Source organism: Mirounga angustirostris, unplaced genomic scaffold (assembly GCF_029215605.1).
Source record: "Mirounga angustirostris isolate CCGP_5_RB_7025 unplaced genomic scaffold, mMirAng1.0.hap1 SCAF_9, whole genome shotgun sequence".
NCBI lineage: Eukaryota > Metazoa > Chordata > Mammalia > Carnivora > Phocidae > Mirounga > Mirounga angustirostris.
Genome location: NW_026991717.1, coordinates 55,703,980 through 55,719,145, shown reverse-complemented (window position 1 = coordinate 55,719,145; position 15,166 = coordinate 55,703,980). Strand labels below are relative to the sequence as shown.

General features: G+C 40.3%; 1 protein-coding gene across 1 annotated transcript in view; it reads right to left on the bottom strand.

The window, feature by feature from the left end:
- Positions 1–15,166, bottom strand: part of FBN1 (fibrillin 1) — a 229,046-nt gene that overhangs the window by 64,838 nt on the left and 149,042 nt on the right. The window contains exons 24-31 of the mRNA XM_045900130.2: positions 13,304–13,531; positions 11,460–11,585; positions 11,213–11,341; positions 10,327–10,452; positions 10,093–10,218; positions 8,557–8,679; positions 7,315–7,440; positions 5,230–5,355 (exon numbers count right to left, since the gene is read on the bottom strand). Coding sequence (XP_045756086.1) covers positions 5,230–5,355; positions 7,315–7,440; positions 8,557–8,679; positions 10,093–10,218; positions 10,327–10,452; positions 11,213–11,341; positions 11,460–11,585; positions 13,304–13,531 — 1,110 coding nt within the window. The remainder of the gene's footprint in view (positions 1–5,229; positions 5,356–7,314; positions 7,441–8,556; positions 8,680–10,092; positions 10,219–10,326; positions 10,453–11,212; positions 11,342–11,459; positions 11,586–13,303; positions 13,532–15,166) is intronic.

Sequence of the window (15,166 nt, the reverse complement as noted above, 5' to 3'; positions counted from 1 at the left end):
CAAGGAAATGAGGAGGAAGGCCAGCCCAGGGATAATAGTGGTAAGTATGCACGGGAATTCAAGAAAAGTAAGCCTGACCTCATGGCCTCCCAAGTGGGACCATCAACACTTCTTTCTTCCTCAGGTAATCACTCCCCTCAGAGTGAAGGACCACTTTCGCGGAGTCCTGTCTTCATTTCCCTCCTTTATCTGTCCTGATCTCTGAGTTTGGTAGAAACGATGAGCTTCCATTGCCTAAGTATTGAAGCTTCTTAATGTTATAAAGTCAAGGAATTTTCTAAGTGGAAAAAACTCAGAATTTGATGTTCCTAATTCTCAGTTACTCAGAGGAGGATACCGTGGTCCCCAAGAATATGGGGACCTTCAAGGACCCCAAAGTCAGTAAGTGGCAGAACTCATTTCTGAGTCCGTTAGAACTCATTTTCCCTGTCCGCTGCTTGGCACTTTTTCCCTTGGGCCACGGCAGCCTAATCGTGCTGATTTGTTCAGTCACATAAGGACTTTATTCAAAGTCCTACTTTCTGGAGTTCTCAAAATCTTTGTGAGCATTAACAGACTTACAGAAATTTTCACTAATCTTTTCTACTAAGTACAATTTTCAGAGATGATCATAGCCTGTCAATCTAGTAATTCTGTAATCTTTTTCTTTCCAATTTTCTAAGGACCAAAGGTACCCTGATTTTCATATGAGTTTTTTTACCTTCCATACTTAATCTTGCAATTAAGAAAGCAGCCATTTCTTTTAAAAGGAGTCTCCCTCCCTTTTTAAATCAATAATATGCTAATATAAATTTCTAACTCAAGAAAATACATGTGGTTTTACTGCAATGTTTTCAAGGTGAGAAGAAATTCTCTCTGTAAGAAGCTATGTATCATAGGCTTTAGGATACTAGGAGATGAGACTCAGGAACCAATATCCATTTTATGAATATTTGTTTAAGTCATTATCTCAGTGACTTGCTCTCGGTGTGTAACAAGTGATTTAGAAAGAGTTGGCCGTAAAGTGTAAAGGCATCTTTGAGGAAGAGCTCTTTCATGTGTGTATATGTGCATGCATACTATTGCAAACTATTATTTATTAATTATTTCCATGGCAGATTTGGGCCTAAGACTGCACTTCATTATAAAAGCAAACAGAAGGGGAAACTGAGCCATAAGGCAAACAAGCAAACAAAATGCTGTATTCAAACATCTACTCCTTAATAGTGTGAAGGCAACATAGCACATGATTGCCAGGAACATCTCTTTCTGTACAAATGTTCTCTTTCCCCCACAAGTTTGCTCCAGACAGAAAATTCCTTTTTGAAGATTAAGAATAAGCCCACGCCAAGAGAAGCAAGGAAATTCAAATTTAGGGCTGACACTGCAACCTCCTTAACCCCACCAAAGTTCCCTCACAAAGACTCAAAGGTCCTCCTTGCATGGCTGTCTTGACAGGCAAGGGTGTGGTCTGAGCAGACCCCACTCACAGGTTCTGGGATTGTGCTCTGAGCTGCGCTGGCCTTGGTGGGGAGGCCGATTCACCCCCACACACCTGCCCTCCTGCCATCTGGGCATCGGTCGCAGCAGGGCTGGTACACTGTCAGATCTCCTTGATTGGGCCTTGGGGAAGAGGACATTAGAGTAAACGGAGAGGCCAAACGTGAAGGCTTGGGTTTCTCAATTTGGATCCAAATTCGAGCCAAGACAATTTAACTGAACACCCACGGAGTTTTCACAGGCTTACAGCCAGTAGAGGACAATTAGCAATGATAAGAAGCTGGAAGGAAATGGGCACAAATTCTCCCTGAGTCCTGATGGTTTTGAAGTATATGATTCTCTGTCATGGACTAAGACCTATGAGTAACATTTCTCATGTGAAAAGAAGCAGAGAGTTTGAGAAATGGAATTACCCAGATATGCTGCTATTTTAACTGAAAACAATTCTGATTTTAATGGCATGCTTGCTCACTAAATGACTGAGTGAGCACGTGATGGGAGGCAGGTTCTTACAAATTAGTTTGTGAAAGCCAGGACCCACCAAGGATGGCACCTAGCAGCAACCTGCTTCTCCTTCTTCCAATTTGTTTTCTAATTACAAAGATGTAGAATGAGCAGCAGAAGCCTTGCGTGTGGGCCACAGAACACCTGTAATCCAGCCCCCTTACGCTAAGGACAGAAGAGCTGTGTTCTAGATTTTAAGCAAATGGACATTCTCCCTCCATTAAATCGAACGTTCTCCTCAGCAATACCCATGATTTGAACAAAGCTTAAGGAGAAAAAAGAAAACCTTAACATCTGTGTGGGCTAGGAATGTAAGTCAGTGGGTGGATTCTGAGCACTGCTAAAGTGATTGTGAGGAAAAAAAACATGTTTATTTGTTAAAATGGAAACAATCAGTAATGACAAGGGAGCTGAAATATTTAGACAAAGCTGTAATGGAACGCAGAGGACATTTTTTGAGTTCTCATGAAACAACGTTCTTCCCTATGAAATAGCATACATATTTTTATAATTCCTTTACAGGGTACTCAAATAGATATACATACATATATATACACACACACATATTATATATATTATAAGTATACACATTGTATGTCTGTATATATATTATATATGTACAAAAATATATTTACATATATCATCAAAAACATTGTTCCAGGTTTGTTCTTCACTGTTATTTGTGGTGTGGCTTGCTTATCCCATTAGGCAAGATACATATCTCTATGTACATTAGTTGCCTGGGACATTATAAACACTTGTCTTTAACATGACTATCACCAGGGTAACCTGATGGTATTCTAAGTTGGGAGAGACACTAATTTTAAACTAAAAGCAGGCTAAAAGAGCCCTAGTTACATGGGATTAAAAATACATTTGGCTTAGATTTTTTAAAACTCGTTTTTAAGTATATCAAACTCGCTGCCAATTTCTGTTTGTGTAAGTCATTTCCAATCAAACATGATACCTTTGGTTGAATAACAGTATTTACAGAGGACCTCTTTTTCTTCCCTCCCTGATGCACCCCCTTTCCATACCTCACTGCAGGGGTGCTTACCCAAGAGGAACACTTGCATAACTATAAGGCGCCCTGGTGAGATGTTCAAGCTCATGAACCAGTGGAAGAACTAGCAATAAAATCCAGAGCTCTAAGACTTCACATGAGAATATCACATGCCCCGCTGCTATGATATCAAAAGGGCTATGAAACTCCAGTCTTCTCCCGACAGTGCTGGCTGGGTTCGATGAAACTGAAAAGTCATTTTAAGCTACAATTTAAAAGTAGGGGGATGTTGGCCCGTAGGAAAGAATAGAGTATTTTTTGGACCTCAAATCTAAGTTTCTGTTCATGCAATTTACCAAAAGACTGCTGTTCTTAGTGTAAAACTGGTGTCATCTCATCTAATATGGAGTACACGGCTCTCATCACCACAGTGCAAACTCAATTATGAAAAACAAGCCTTTGCATAAACAGAGTTTAAACCGATTTCAAGCATGTGTCAGTAACTAGTAGTATAGAATTTTGCTGAACTTTAATCAAAATGGCTTCTAGACACTGTGTCTGCAGGTCTCATTTTATAGTGACAACAATAGCTACTATTTATTGACCAGCCACTGTATACCAAGCACTGTGCCAAGGGCATTATATATATCTCATTTACCTACAATGATATTACTATTGTATGAAAACTTAACCTCTCTTCATGGTGAAAAGCCTAAAATAATCGGCCTCTGCACATGCCTCTGTTAGCTGGAATTTGGAGCATGAAATTCTAAAGATCCTTTTCTTATAGGGAATGAAGACTGTCCCATTAGATTAACTTCTCCCTCTGTAAGCCTCTTGGTTCTCTCGGCTGAATTTCAGTGAGTTCAACTGAACCAGACAATGGTATTAGCCTCTACTAGGTAAAATGCAATATGGAACTATCTTACCTTTCCCTACATTAGTGCCAGACCACCACCCCTTACCTCAAGTCCTATATTTATCTGGAAAGCTTACAATAAAGCATGAACCATAGACATACTGAGCTAAGCAACATTTGTATCCCAGAGACCAGTAGTTGAGATTTTAAACACTGTTCCACTTATTAGAATGGACCCCTAGCCATGCTTCATATGAAGAGTAATATAGTGAGCATGAGGGCATTCTAGCTTCACGCTTCTTTTTATAATTTGGCTAGAATTTGTCATTTTTGAACCAATAGTAATACTATTGGCATTATCTTGTATATCTATAAATTTGAAACTTAGCATTATTGGACAGTTTGGAATGATAATAAATATCCTTGCAAACTTTATTGAAAAAATGTTGATATAATTAAGAAAAGGACATTTACTACAAGGCCAATCTGCAAATATTTTAATGTTCGTTTCAAGTCACAAGGGCTTGCCAAACTGGCTTTTGGAATTGAAGTCTGTTATTTGTAAAGAAATAATGCCATTACCTAATTCAAGCTCACCATGATCTCCATTATGTTTTAAATTATGTTATATCCCATAATCTGTTATATTACTATAAGTAACTCTAGTAAAACTTTATTATATTATTCCACATACTTACCATCATGGCCTCAAACTTGAAAACACCAACTAAACGCTTAATAACAATATCATCCACATAGAGTGACTTCTTATATTTGATGTTTAATAAAATAAACTTCTACAAATATTGTGAAAAGATTTTCTTATGGACTGTTGGTATTAAGCAAACAAAATTACAAATGGTTTAATTATCACCTCATAAGATTTGCTAATCCCCAGGAATTATTTGGGCTAAAGCAACTTAATACATCAAAAGCACACTAATTTAAGGAACTGGAAGACTGATGGGAATTGATGAAAAATACGAATTACAGGATGTTTCTTTAAAACCTTAGTTATAAAACCTTAAATGAAATGTTGACGAGAGAGGCTTGCTTTAATAAAGGGATAGGAATGTTTGGTAATTAGCATGTTAACTACTTTGTTATAAAAATGTGATTTTTTAACCTCATAAAAATATGATATTTATGGTGTTAGTTACAGTGGTAATTCGCTCAACATGCCTTTTTTCACAGGTAAAGAAAAAAGCTTCAGTGTAGATCTAAAGTATGACAAGTTTCAAAGAAGGGCAGGCTAAGTTAATGAAAAACGGTATACAAAATGCTTTATAAAGCAATTAAAATGTTAGTAGTTTTAAAACTTGTATTACTCTAGTAGTAGTCTCTTAACCATCAAGCATTTTTTGTTCAAATTGAAAAAACATACCTGTACAGCCAGTTTTTCCTTTTTTGCCTGAATATCCCATATCACAGTGGCAGATAAATGAGCCTTTAGTGTTTTCACAGGTTCCACTTAGGCAGATATTTGGATTCAGGTCACATTCATTGACATCTGCAAAATATAAATATTATTAATACATAAAACTATTTGATACCATTGAAAACTTTTTTCCTGAGATAAAACAACTATGACAAATAAATTGGAAATTAGAAAATAAATTAGAAAATTTTTTACTCAAAAAAAAAAAAAAAGTGTCATATTTACAGAGCTCAATTCATACTTGCCTTCTATCCTGCAGGCTAACCAGGTCGACCGGCTCTTTATCTGGGCCATGAGCAGGAGGTCAAGTAAGCAAATAAACTGACTGACTCTAGGCTGCACTTAGAGCTTACTGATGTGACAGTCTAGAAAACTTTTGAAAGCAGCATATTCTGTTGCAAGATAAAAATTTTAATTCAGTCTGCAACTGCCAACATTTTAGTTTCCAATATTTAAAAGAAAGGATAGATGAACTAATAGTCTTAGTGCAGATAGTTACAAACTTCACTTCTTTCCCAAATTTAAAATTATCTACTTTTTATGACATTCACTTCATAAATATTCGGTAAAGGTTTTCTGAAGATATAAATGTGACAGAATTTAAATATTTTCAATTCTAGACTCTTATTTCTGGCCAAGATGGAGTAATAGAGATGGAATTTATTTTCCCGTATGAAACACCAGCAAAAGGACCTCAGAGGCAACAGAAGATGGTGTTGCCTGACAGAAAGAAAACAAGCTAGGTGAGTTCTATGAATGTCCCAGATTACGGTGTAGGGACAGTTTTAAGGCCATGACATAGGGAAGGGGATGACAGATGGAGCTGGATAGTGTCCCAGAGTTGAGGGGATAACACTGGAAGTCCTGGAAGGCCAAGGTAGCCAGAGTTTACAGGGCAGAGTAAAGGACAGAAGAAAGCTGCAGAGAGAGAGAGAGCTCTGGGGACCTGCAAAGGGTCCCTGTCACATATTCAGATGAGTGGTGATCAATGCATTCATGTAAGGAAACTACTCAAAGCTAGGGGAAATACCACGCAAAAGAATTAGAGGGAACAATCATCAGAGCTCACAGAAGGCCCAGAATTGTGCCTGTTCCTACTGGTCAGACTGGAAAATCTCATAATTCAGAAGGGTCTTGCCTCAGTCATGGGGCAAAATAAGCCTCAGAGTAACTGCTGCTTAAAAGCATAAAAGCAAGACTTTGAAAGGGCCCATCTGTTTCCAAATAACTTATCTGGGTTCCAGAATAAAGCCCAAGAATATTTCTAGGGCTACAAAAATATCTAGCAACTAGTAAGTCAAAATTTATCATGTCTGGCATCCAGTCAAAAATTACCAGGCATTCAATGAGGCAGGAAAATATGACCCATAATGAGAAAGAAAGTCAATTTACTCAAATGACCCAGAACTGACACAGATGATGGAATTAGTAGACAAGGACATTAAAGCAGTTATTATAACTCTATTTAATAGGCTCAAAAAGCTAGGGGAATGATTGGACCTATCAAGTAGAGAAGGGAAGATGTGAAAAATGACCCAAATCAAATTTTTAGAGATGAAACTACAATGTCTAAGATTACAAAGATACTGAATGGGATTAGATATTGTGGAAGAAAAGTACAACAAATTTGAAGACACAGCAATAGAATACAATCAGGTCTAGAGTCTACTATATTATTGTCAGAAATAAATTTTGCTTGCCTTTAGTAAAATATTTAAAAGGCCTAAATTCCAGTCACAGCATAAGAAGGGATAAGTGGACAGAAATAATGCCCAGACTTAAAACAAATGTCTGTGTGGGGTTGACCAATGGTTAGCTCAGTCCAAATAACATATCTGACAAGAACATCAGATCACAGTCACAAGAAAGTTGCTCTTTGGAATGCTGGCTTTGAAATATTAATAATATGGCCCTAAATATCCTTACTTTTCCCATAGGATCCATTTATCAACTTCCCAAACTAATCTTATGTAATTTAACAGTGCTTGTGAATAACCAGACAAAATGGGAAATTCTGTGTTCTTTGCTCACCTACACAAGTCTTCATGTCTTCAGATGCCATGAATCCATCATAACACAAGCACCTGTACTCCCCGGGTATGTTTGTACACTGACCACCATCACAGATATTGGGGTTATCTTCACACTCATCAATGTCTGTAGAGAAGAAAACCAACGATAGCATGCTGTTAATACTAGTTCTATTATTAAGTGGTGAAAAAGTTAACTGAATCAAGTCCAATAAACTCAGCCTATTTGCATAAGAGAATTAGCTCTCAAATCCAAACGAAGCTTTAAATTATCCCATCAATTTATCCCAGGTAAAAAAGCAGAGAACCATTTTCAAGATTTACAACATGCTGTTTAGCGTCAAGCTCCGCACCTTCTTAGAAATCCATTATTTAATTAGCAATCTTATCCCCGACATCATTTGATCATTTAACAGTAATTGTGAATTTTATTTTATTTTCCTCATTGTCAAATTTAAATGCCTAAGGTCGATCATCTTCTGGTTTACTGATACTGTACAGGGGAAGCTTGCTTAAAATAAGCATATCTACTTAAATGCACTTTCAGTAAAAATATATTTGTATCATTTTCAACATTTAACTTTTATAGTCAAATTTCTAAGGTTTTCTGGGGAGATTTTTCTAGATATGATAAAGTAATTTTGATCCCTAAACCCAAGTTCTCTTCTTAACCGAAACCAAAATGAAAACCAGTCTCACCAACCTCCTTTCTCAGCTCTAGCTGGAGACATGGCTCTTCCAGCCCAGGATGATACAATAGGAAGTGTGAATTTGAGCAGTGGTTCTCAAGTTTTAGCACGTATCTGAATCACTTGGAGAACTTGTGAAAATAGATTATTGGGATCTATCCCCAGAAGTTTCTGATTCAGTAGGTCTGGGTGGGGCCCAAGATTTTGCATTTCTAACACATTCTTGGGTGATGCTGATGCTTCTGGTCGGGGGAACACACCCCGAGTAGCCCTGAAGTGAGTGAAAAGATCAGATTCTTCAAAACTGTATCTTATACTCCATGTGCCAGGAACTGTGCAAAGTGCTGTATGCATTCTCCCACACAGGCAATCTGAACCCCATCTTACAGATGAGGAATCTGATGCTCAGGATCTTTATGAAGGACGCATAGCTAAAATGTGTGACAAAACAAAATTTTGAACTCAGGACTGTCTGACTACAAAGTCTGGGCCCTGAACCGCTGTAAGTGTGGACCTGTTACTGAGAATTTCACAGGAGGCTAAAACCTACTCACCAGTGCATGACCTCTGGTCGGGCATTAGTGCAAATCCCGGCTGACAGCTGCACTCATAGCTGCCTTCAGAGTTTGTACAGAAGGTCTCACAACCACCGTTCATTATGCTGCATTCATCGATGTCTAAGAAAAAGAAAAAGAAAATCACCTTTCTTTGTGTCTATGATCATGGCACGGGTTTAAAGTTTCCAATGTAAAACAAAACAAAACAAAAACATCCTAGGGCAAATGGAAGTCATTGCATCGTTCCATTCCTTCAACAAATATAAAGTACAAACCTACTATGTGCTAGAGAGAAGAATCTAATCGTGAATGAAATAGACCCTATCCCTACCTTCATACTGCTTATGTTGCAGCCTGGGAGTTAGACGAACAATCAGTTACACGATACCTGGGGTGCCACATGCCAGGTAGGATCAATGCTAGGGCTAAAGGAACAATCCCAGTTATGATAATGGGCACGTGGATGAAATTCTCTGGGTCACATATTCAGTTATAAACTTGACATTCAATTTAATTGGCTGAGGTTCCAATCCTTTTCAAGAACCTGAGTTGGAATTCTGAGTTGTCCTGGGCCATGTTTCAGAAAAATTTGGGCTAATTTATGGCTTTGGGTGGAAACCATGTAAGACTTGGCAGTTCCACATGATGTACACCCCAAACCAGGCAAAAACTGGCAGTTTTTACAGAGTTTCACTTTGACTTTGGGCACAATAAACCCAGAGGGCTTTCTCTGCCACTCTTCCCAGCACAACTACTCCTACAGAGGGCCAGCCACAAAGCAAAATGCTTGTCCCACAGAACCCCATCTTTAAGGAGTGCCAGACCTGGCCTCCATTTCAATGCAAGGTATGAACAGAACATGGTCTTCTTGCCAATAATTATTCTTTGAAATCTCCTAAGCTGATCTAAGCCACCTAAGGGCAGACGCCATACCCTCTGTTTTCTGTCTTTCTCACCAAACCCAAGCTTCGTTAATTGCAGGTGTTTAGCACTCACTTGCTGATTTGCCTGGGTTATGCACGTGCATAAACAAAGCCTGCGCTACCGTTCCTTCTTCCAAGCAGCCAGGCTCAAATCAGGCTTGTTAGAGCTAAAACATTTCAGATCCTTCATTTAAACGGTTCTTTAAACAGACAAGGGAGGTGAGATCCAAAGATCATGAGCCACTATGAAAAGAATTTTACTTACAGGAAAACAAGGAAGATGAAGTAAAAGTAACTAGTGATGAAAACAGAACTCAGAGAACATTGTTGGAGTGTTTTTAGAAAGAGACTAAGTGGGCGCCTGGGTGGCTCAGTTGGTTAAGCGACTGCCTTCGGCTCAGGTCATGATCCTGGAGTCCCGGGATCGAGTCCCGCATCGGGCTCCCTGCTCGGCAGGGGGTCTGCTTCTCCCTCTGACCCTCCCCCCTCTCATGTACTCGCTCTCTCTCATTCTCTCTCTCGCAAATAAATAAAAAATCTTAAAAAAAAAAAAAAAAAAGAAAGAAAGAGACTAAGTGAAAGAAAATACAAAAGAGAAGAGAGCACTTACCCACACAGAACAGCCTGTCGGGGGTCGAATGATAGCCGGGGTTGCAGGCACACTGATACTTCCCTATGAGGTTCACGCAACGGCCATTGGGGCAGAGGTTCGCACTCAGTTCACACTCGTTGATGTCTGTTTAGAAAATAAAAATAACAAACATCCAGCCAGAAGCTTCTGACTGTGGCAGAGATGTGGGTTGAACAACTGACCAATAAGTGGTCTGAAAATCTTCTTCCTTACCTATACATGCTGAGATGTTGGGGGACAGCTGATGACCAGGAGGACATTCGCAGCGGTAACTTCCCTCGGTGTTTAGGCAAACGCCTCCCCGGCATAGGAGAGGATCTCTCTGACACTCGTCGATATCTGCAAAATGACGACGACTCATGTGGAAGATAGTGGTGGTGTCCTGCCCTGGGCCCCAGACCAGTGCGCTCCTCAGTGCCCCCCGCTGCTGGGATTCCTAGCTGCTCAGGGCTCACAGGCTCCCTTCTTGGAGGACGGCTGTCCACCTCACTCAGAAATGCCCTCAAATGTTGGGGGCTGCCTGTGGCTGACAAGGGAGCATACAATCTGGCCTGGCCAAAAGGCGGGATAGCTCTTTGATACCATGCACATTCCAGAATCCCCTGTGGGATCAGGTTAAAGCTAAGAGGCCTCTTGCCCTGCCCTAAATTACTTCCCTCGCTTCTTTACAGCTTCTTCCTTAAAAAAAAAAAAAAAAAAAAAATCCCGATCTCAGGCTTCTTTCTAGGGAACCTGATTTAATGCAGCCAGCTTAATCAATCTCTTTTTCTAGAAATGTTGGACAGTAACCCTATAATAATGTGACCTCTAATACAACTAATGTTTGAACTGTTTCTCTTCCCTGGGGCATCTCTTTCAGATGTTAAACTCACTTCTCTGGGACCCATAACTGGTGTCCTAGGCCACCACCAATCCACAGCAAGAATGCCCTCATGCTTTCTGCATGTCAGCCTCCCTCTGCCACAGACTGATTCCAGACACACTGGTCAGGAGACCCACCCACTGGGGGAACAGAAGGAGCCTGGGAGGGAGGCTCTGAGTCATCAAAGCCTCGGGGAATCCCTTTTCACCTGTGCGGATCAGCTGGTCACATGCTTACCCATGCAGTTCTTCATCATCATGAATCCGCTCTCGTAGCCTTCATCACACCTGCATTCGAAGTCCCCCGGGGTGTTCACACACTGGCCACGGCCACAGAGGTCAGGAGAGATTCGGCATTCGTCGATGTCTGAATGCAAGCAGCAAGCAGCAGCGCGTGAGTCCCAGGACAGCTCTCATTCTTGTGGCAATGTGGGAAAGGGGAAGAGTTCTACCGGGTGTCCCTCGAAGGGGAGCCCTTCACTGACCTGTGCAGTTCCTTTCTTCAGAGTCAAGAGCAAAGCCACTGTCACACCTGCACTTAAAGCTGCCAATGGTGTTTCTGCACTTGCCGTGGGTGCAGAGGCTGGGGATCATCTTGCACTCATTGATATCTTCAAGAAAAAGAAAATGTGCAGAAAGTTCCTGAGCATCCTGTAAGGAGTTCTCAATGCCTCTATTTTAAACCCAGGAGGCTGGAGGGTCTTGATTTAAGGTCTTGGCAATATGCACTTTAAAGAATGTGTAATGATCCATGAGAACTATGACTTTGTAAACATTTCTAGTCTACATTTTAGAAAGCATTATTAGGGAAGTAAAGAGTGCGTTTATTTGGACTTCTAGAGCCCAGCACACTGCCTGATACATACCAAACACTTCAGTATTCGCTGAATGAATGAATAAATATTCTAAACCACTAGCATCTCTACTTAAAGCACACAGAAGATGATTGGAATAGACTGCCCCACAGCAACCAATTTAGAGTATAGTGGATTGAGATATTCATCTGTGTTTCTGATGCTTTCTTGGATACACCTAAAATATAAGAACTTCAAAAAAGATGTCATTTAAAATTGAAATGATTTGTAAATAAATGTATACTATTTAAAATATTTTCTCAAACATGTATACAATTTGAAAATATTTTCTCAACATTAAGGTTTCATTAATATAATTAAAAGAGTTTCTTATACACTAGGAGACTGCATAATGTAATGGGTGATCTCCTTTCAGGGGCCTTTCTAAAGCAAGACCTCAAGCTCAAGAAATGCAAGTTCATTTCCACAAAATGTCACGAAAGACAGAACTAGCAGATTAAATCTCAAGAACAAGTTCTTCTGTGGCAATGGATCGCCACAGCCTTTGGAAAAAAATTATTCAAATTCCTTTGAATTTACTTAAGAGACCTTTAAGAGGGTCATCTAGAAACTGTCTCTCTAGACAGAATTTTAATCCCCAGGGCGTCTTGGATCAAACACTCAATACAAAAAAAAAAAAAAAAAAAATACACTTTTATGTAAGGATAATTAAACAATATTTATATACTCACTTCCCATTTTTATAAGTTGATTTGGTTGTGAAGTATAATAACCAGGCCCAGACACAATGGGCAACCAAGACAAAAATCTACACCAGGAATATAAGCTGGGCCTCTCCGAAAAATTGGAATTCTCAGAAACCAGTCATGATTTTTCCATATGCTCAAGTAAACAAGTTCTGTATCCTTGTGCATAAAAAGTTAAATCAATTTTGGAATTAGATTAAATCTGGAACTTCTCATTTTTTCACATGAATTTTAGATGATAGCATAATAAACTTTAGTAAGGTTTGAAATATCAGAAGTCACTGGAATGTGCTTGCCATCAGAATGACTTTCACTGTTTTTGGACAAAGAGGATCTGCCGCTGGGTTTGTCACGCCATTCACCTCCCCCACGGTACACTCAGGTGAGCTGCCGTGACCTGGATTAAAGCAGCAGAGAAGAGGTGTCTGACAGACTAAAAATTCCCCAAGAAGATATCCTCCTTGTTGATATTTGGCTGAGGGTAGTTTTAAAATCTACTTTAACACTTAACAAGTGGCTAATGGGAGGGGCAACTGGCCTCAGGAAGTCCTGGAAGGTGGGAAAAGAGAACCCGTTCCAGAGTGAACATCTGTCTGCTATAACTCAGAAAGTGAGGAAAGTGTGTGTGTGTGTGTGTGTGTGTGTGTGTGCGCGCGCGCGACAACCGAGGGATGGCCACGCTGCTCGTAGTCACTGTGACTCTGCTCTTAACAGAACCTCTTCTTGGTCTACAAAGAAGAGCAATCAGCCCACTGAAACCCGTGGTACCTTTGAAGAAAGGTTTGCCATTTGTAATTTCTTTGGTGGCGAATCCGGGCCCTCTGGGACAGAGCTCATCATACTCCGGCGTGTTTCTCACAGGACACTCCTCGCATTCCTCAGTCCCCCAGGCCGCCCCAACGGAGCAGCAACAAACGTCCATGCGGTGGCGGCCGGCAACAGGCAGAGTGCATTCCTCGTCCTCGTACCTCAGGAAGCAGGTTTCCACGCGGATATCTGCCAGATGGAACACAGGGAGGCTGAGAGAGTTACCCTATTTCCACTGCCCCAAACTGCTGGCCAGTTGGGTTAGGCAAGGTACAATGTACATAATAATTTGCTATGTATTTATTGGCTGGAATTCATTATTTTCCTCAAAAGGAGTCCAGGCTTTCTGAGGAGTACTCCCACCTGATAAAAGGCTTTCTTTTCTTTGGCAGCTCCTGTTTATTTGCACCTCCTGTTTCTGGAAACTTTCCTTTCGATTTTAGGCATTTTCTGATAATTCTACATAAAGAACGGTATTCGGAGAAATCCCACAGTGCTCTTTGGGGAGATGTTTTCTCCCTGTACAGGCATGCTTCCTACCAATACATGCACTCCATCATGCCTTGACCTCCTCTCTAGCTAAAAGGAAACTGCACTCTTTCTCACTGGAGAACATCGAAGCTAGTTCCAGCACTTTTTCCTCACACCTTCATTTTTGGAGAGGTGCAGTGTTAAATTCCAAAATGAAGAATGCCCTACTTGAGATTGAAGAGGAAAAAGAGCAAAGAAAAGCGATTTTCTCCTCTTCTCAAGTATTTCTTTCACTTCTACATGTGCTTATGTGTACATTCTTCTGGGTACACATGGGATACATCTCACCCCAACCCCAAATTCGTGGAATCGTGAGGAAGAGTAGAAGTGATATGCCAGATGTCAAGAGACCTGGAACTCAGTCCTGCCCTGCAATGAAGAAGTTGTTTGTTTTAGACAAATTATTAACCCTGACCCTGAATTTCTACATCCATAAAATGATGTTGCACCCATCTGAGGGGGTACCGTGAAGCTCAGATAAGATTCTGTGTCTGGAAACTGTAAAGTGTAATTAAAACCTAAGGCATTATCTTCCCTCTCTCTCCTTCACAATGTAGTCATTAACCATTCACCTATGTGCCTGAACATCCTTTAATGTTAGAAAGCTTCCGAAGCCTTCTGGGCAACTTTCCATTCAGGTTGCCTCTAATGAGATATATGGATACCTTTTACATGATTTCTAAATTAAACACTGAAGCATCTCTCAACTGAAGAACCTGGAAGAAGGTTCTCATTAAACGCCAACTCCTCCTAAACAAAAAAAGTGGACTCAAAATGAGATTAACTGACATCCATGGTTATGAGAAGACTCTCCCCTCTGGATTCCAACTTTTCTACTCCATATTGCTTACATTATAAACCATAAAGCTCTATATTTCAAGTTTTGTTAGTTCTAATTCATAAATGATCCAAATTCCTTAACCTCATCCTACTCTTTTAACCACCTACAGTGGTCCTTCACTAAGGATGCTCTTTAGAGGAATATGGTTTCAGATATACAATGTACCCGAGCATCATTTTCAGAGCCACAGACTCGGAAATGAATGATCCAAGAGACATATTCCCAGCAGGCAGAAGCCAAAGAAGTAGGGTCAGAATCTGTCTGCCAGATGCCACACACATGACTGTGGGATCTCCAACTTGCTGCCAGTAGGAGCCCACAGGGCAGCTTTCTGAGAACTCAGGGTCCAATCTCTTCCATATCAATGCCACTTGGGCTCTCGCAGTTGGCATGGAGAATCCCAACGTGATTAGAAGTGACAGTGGCCCTGGGCTCCTTTAGGTTCACTATTA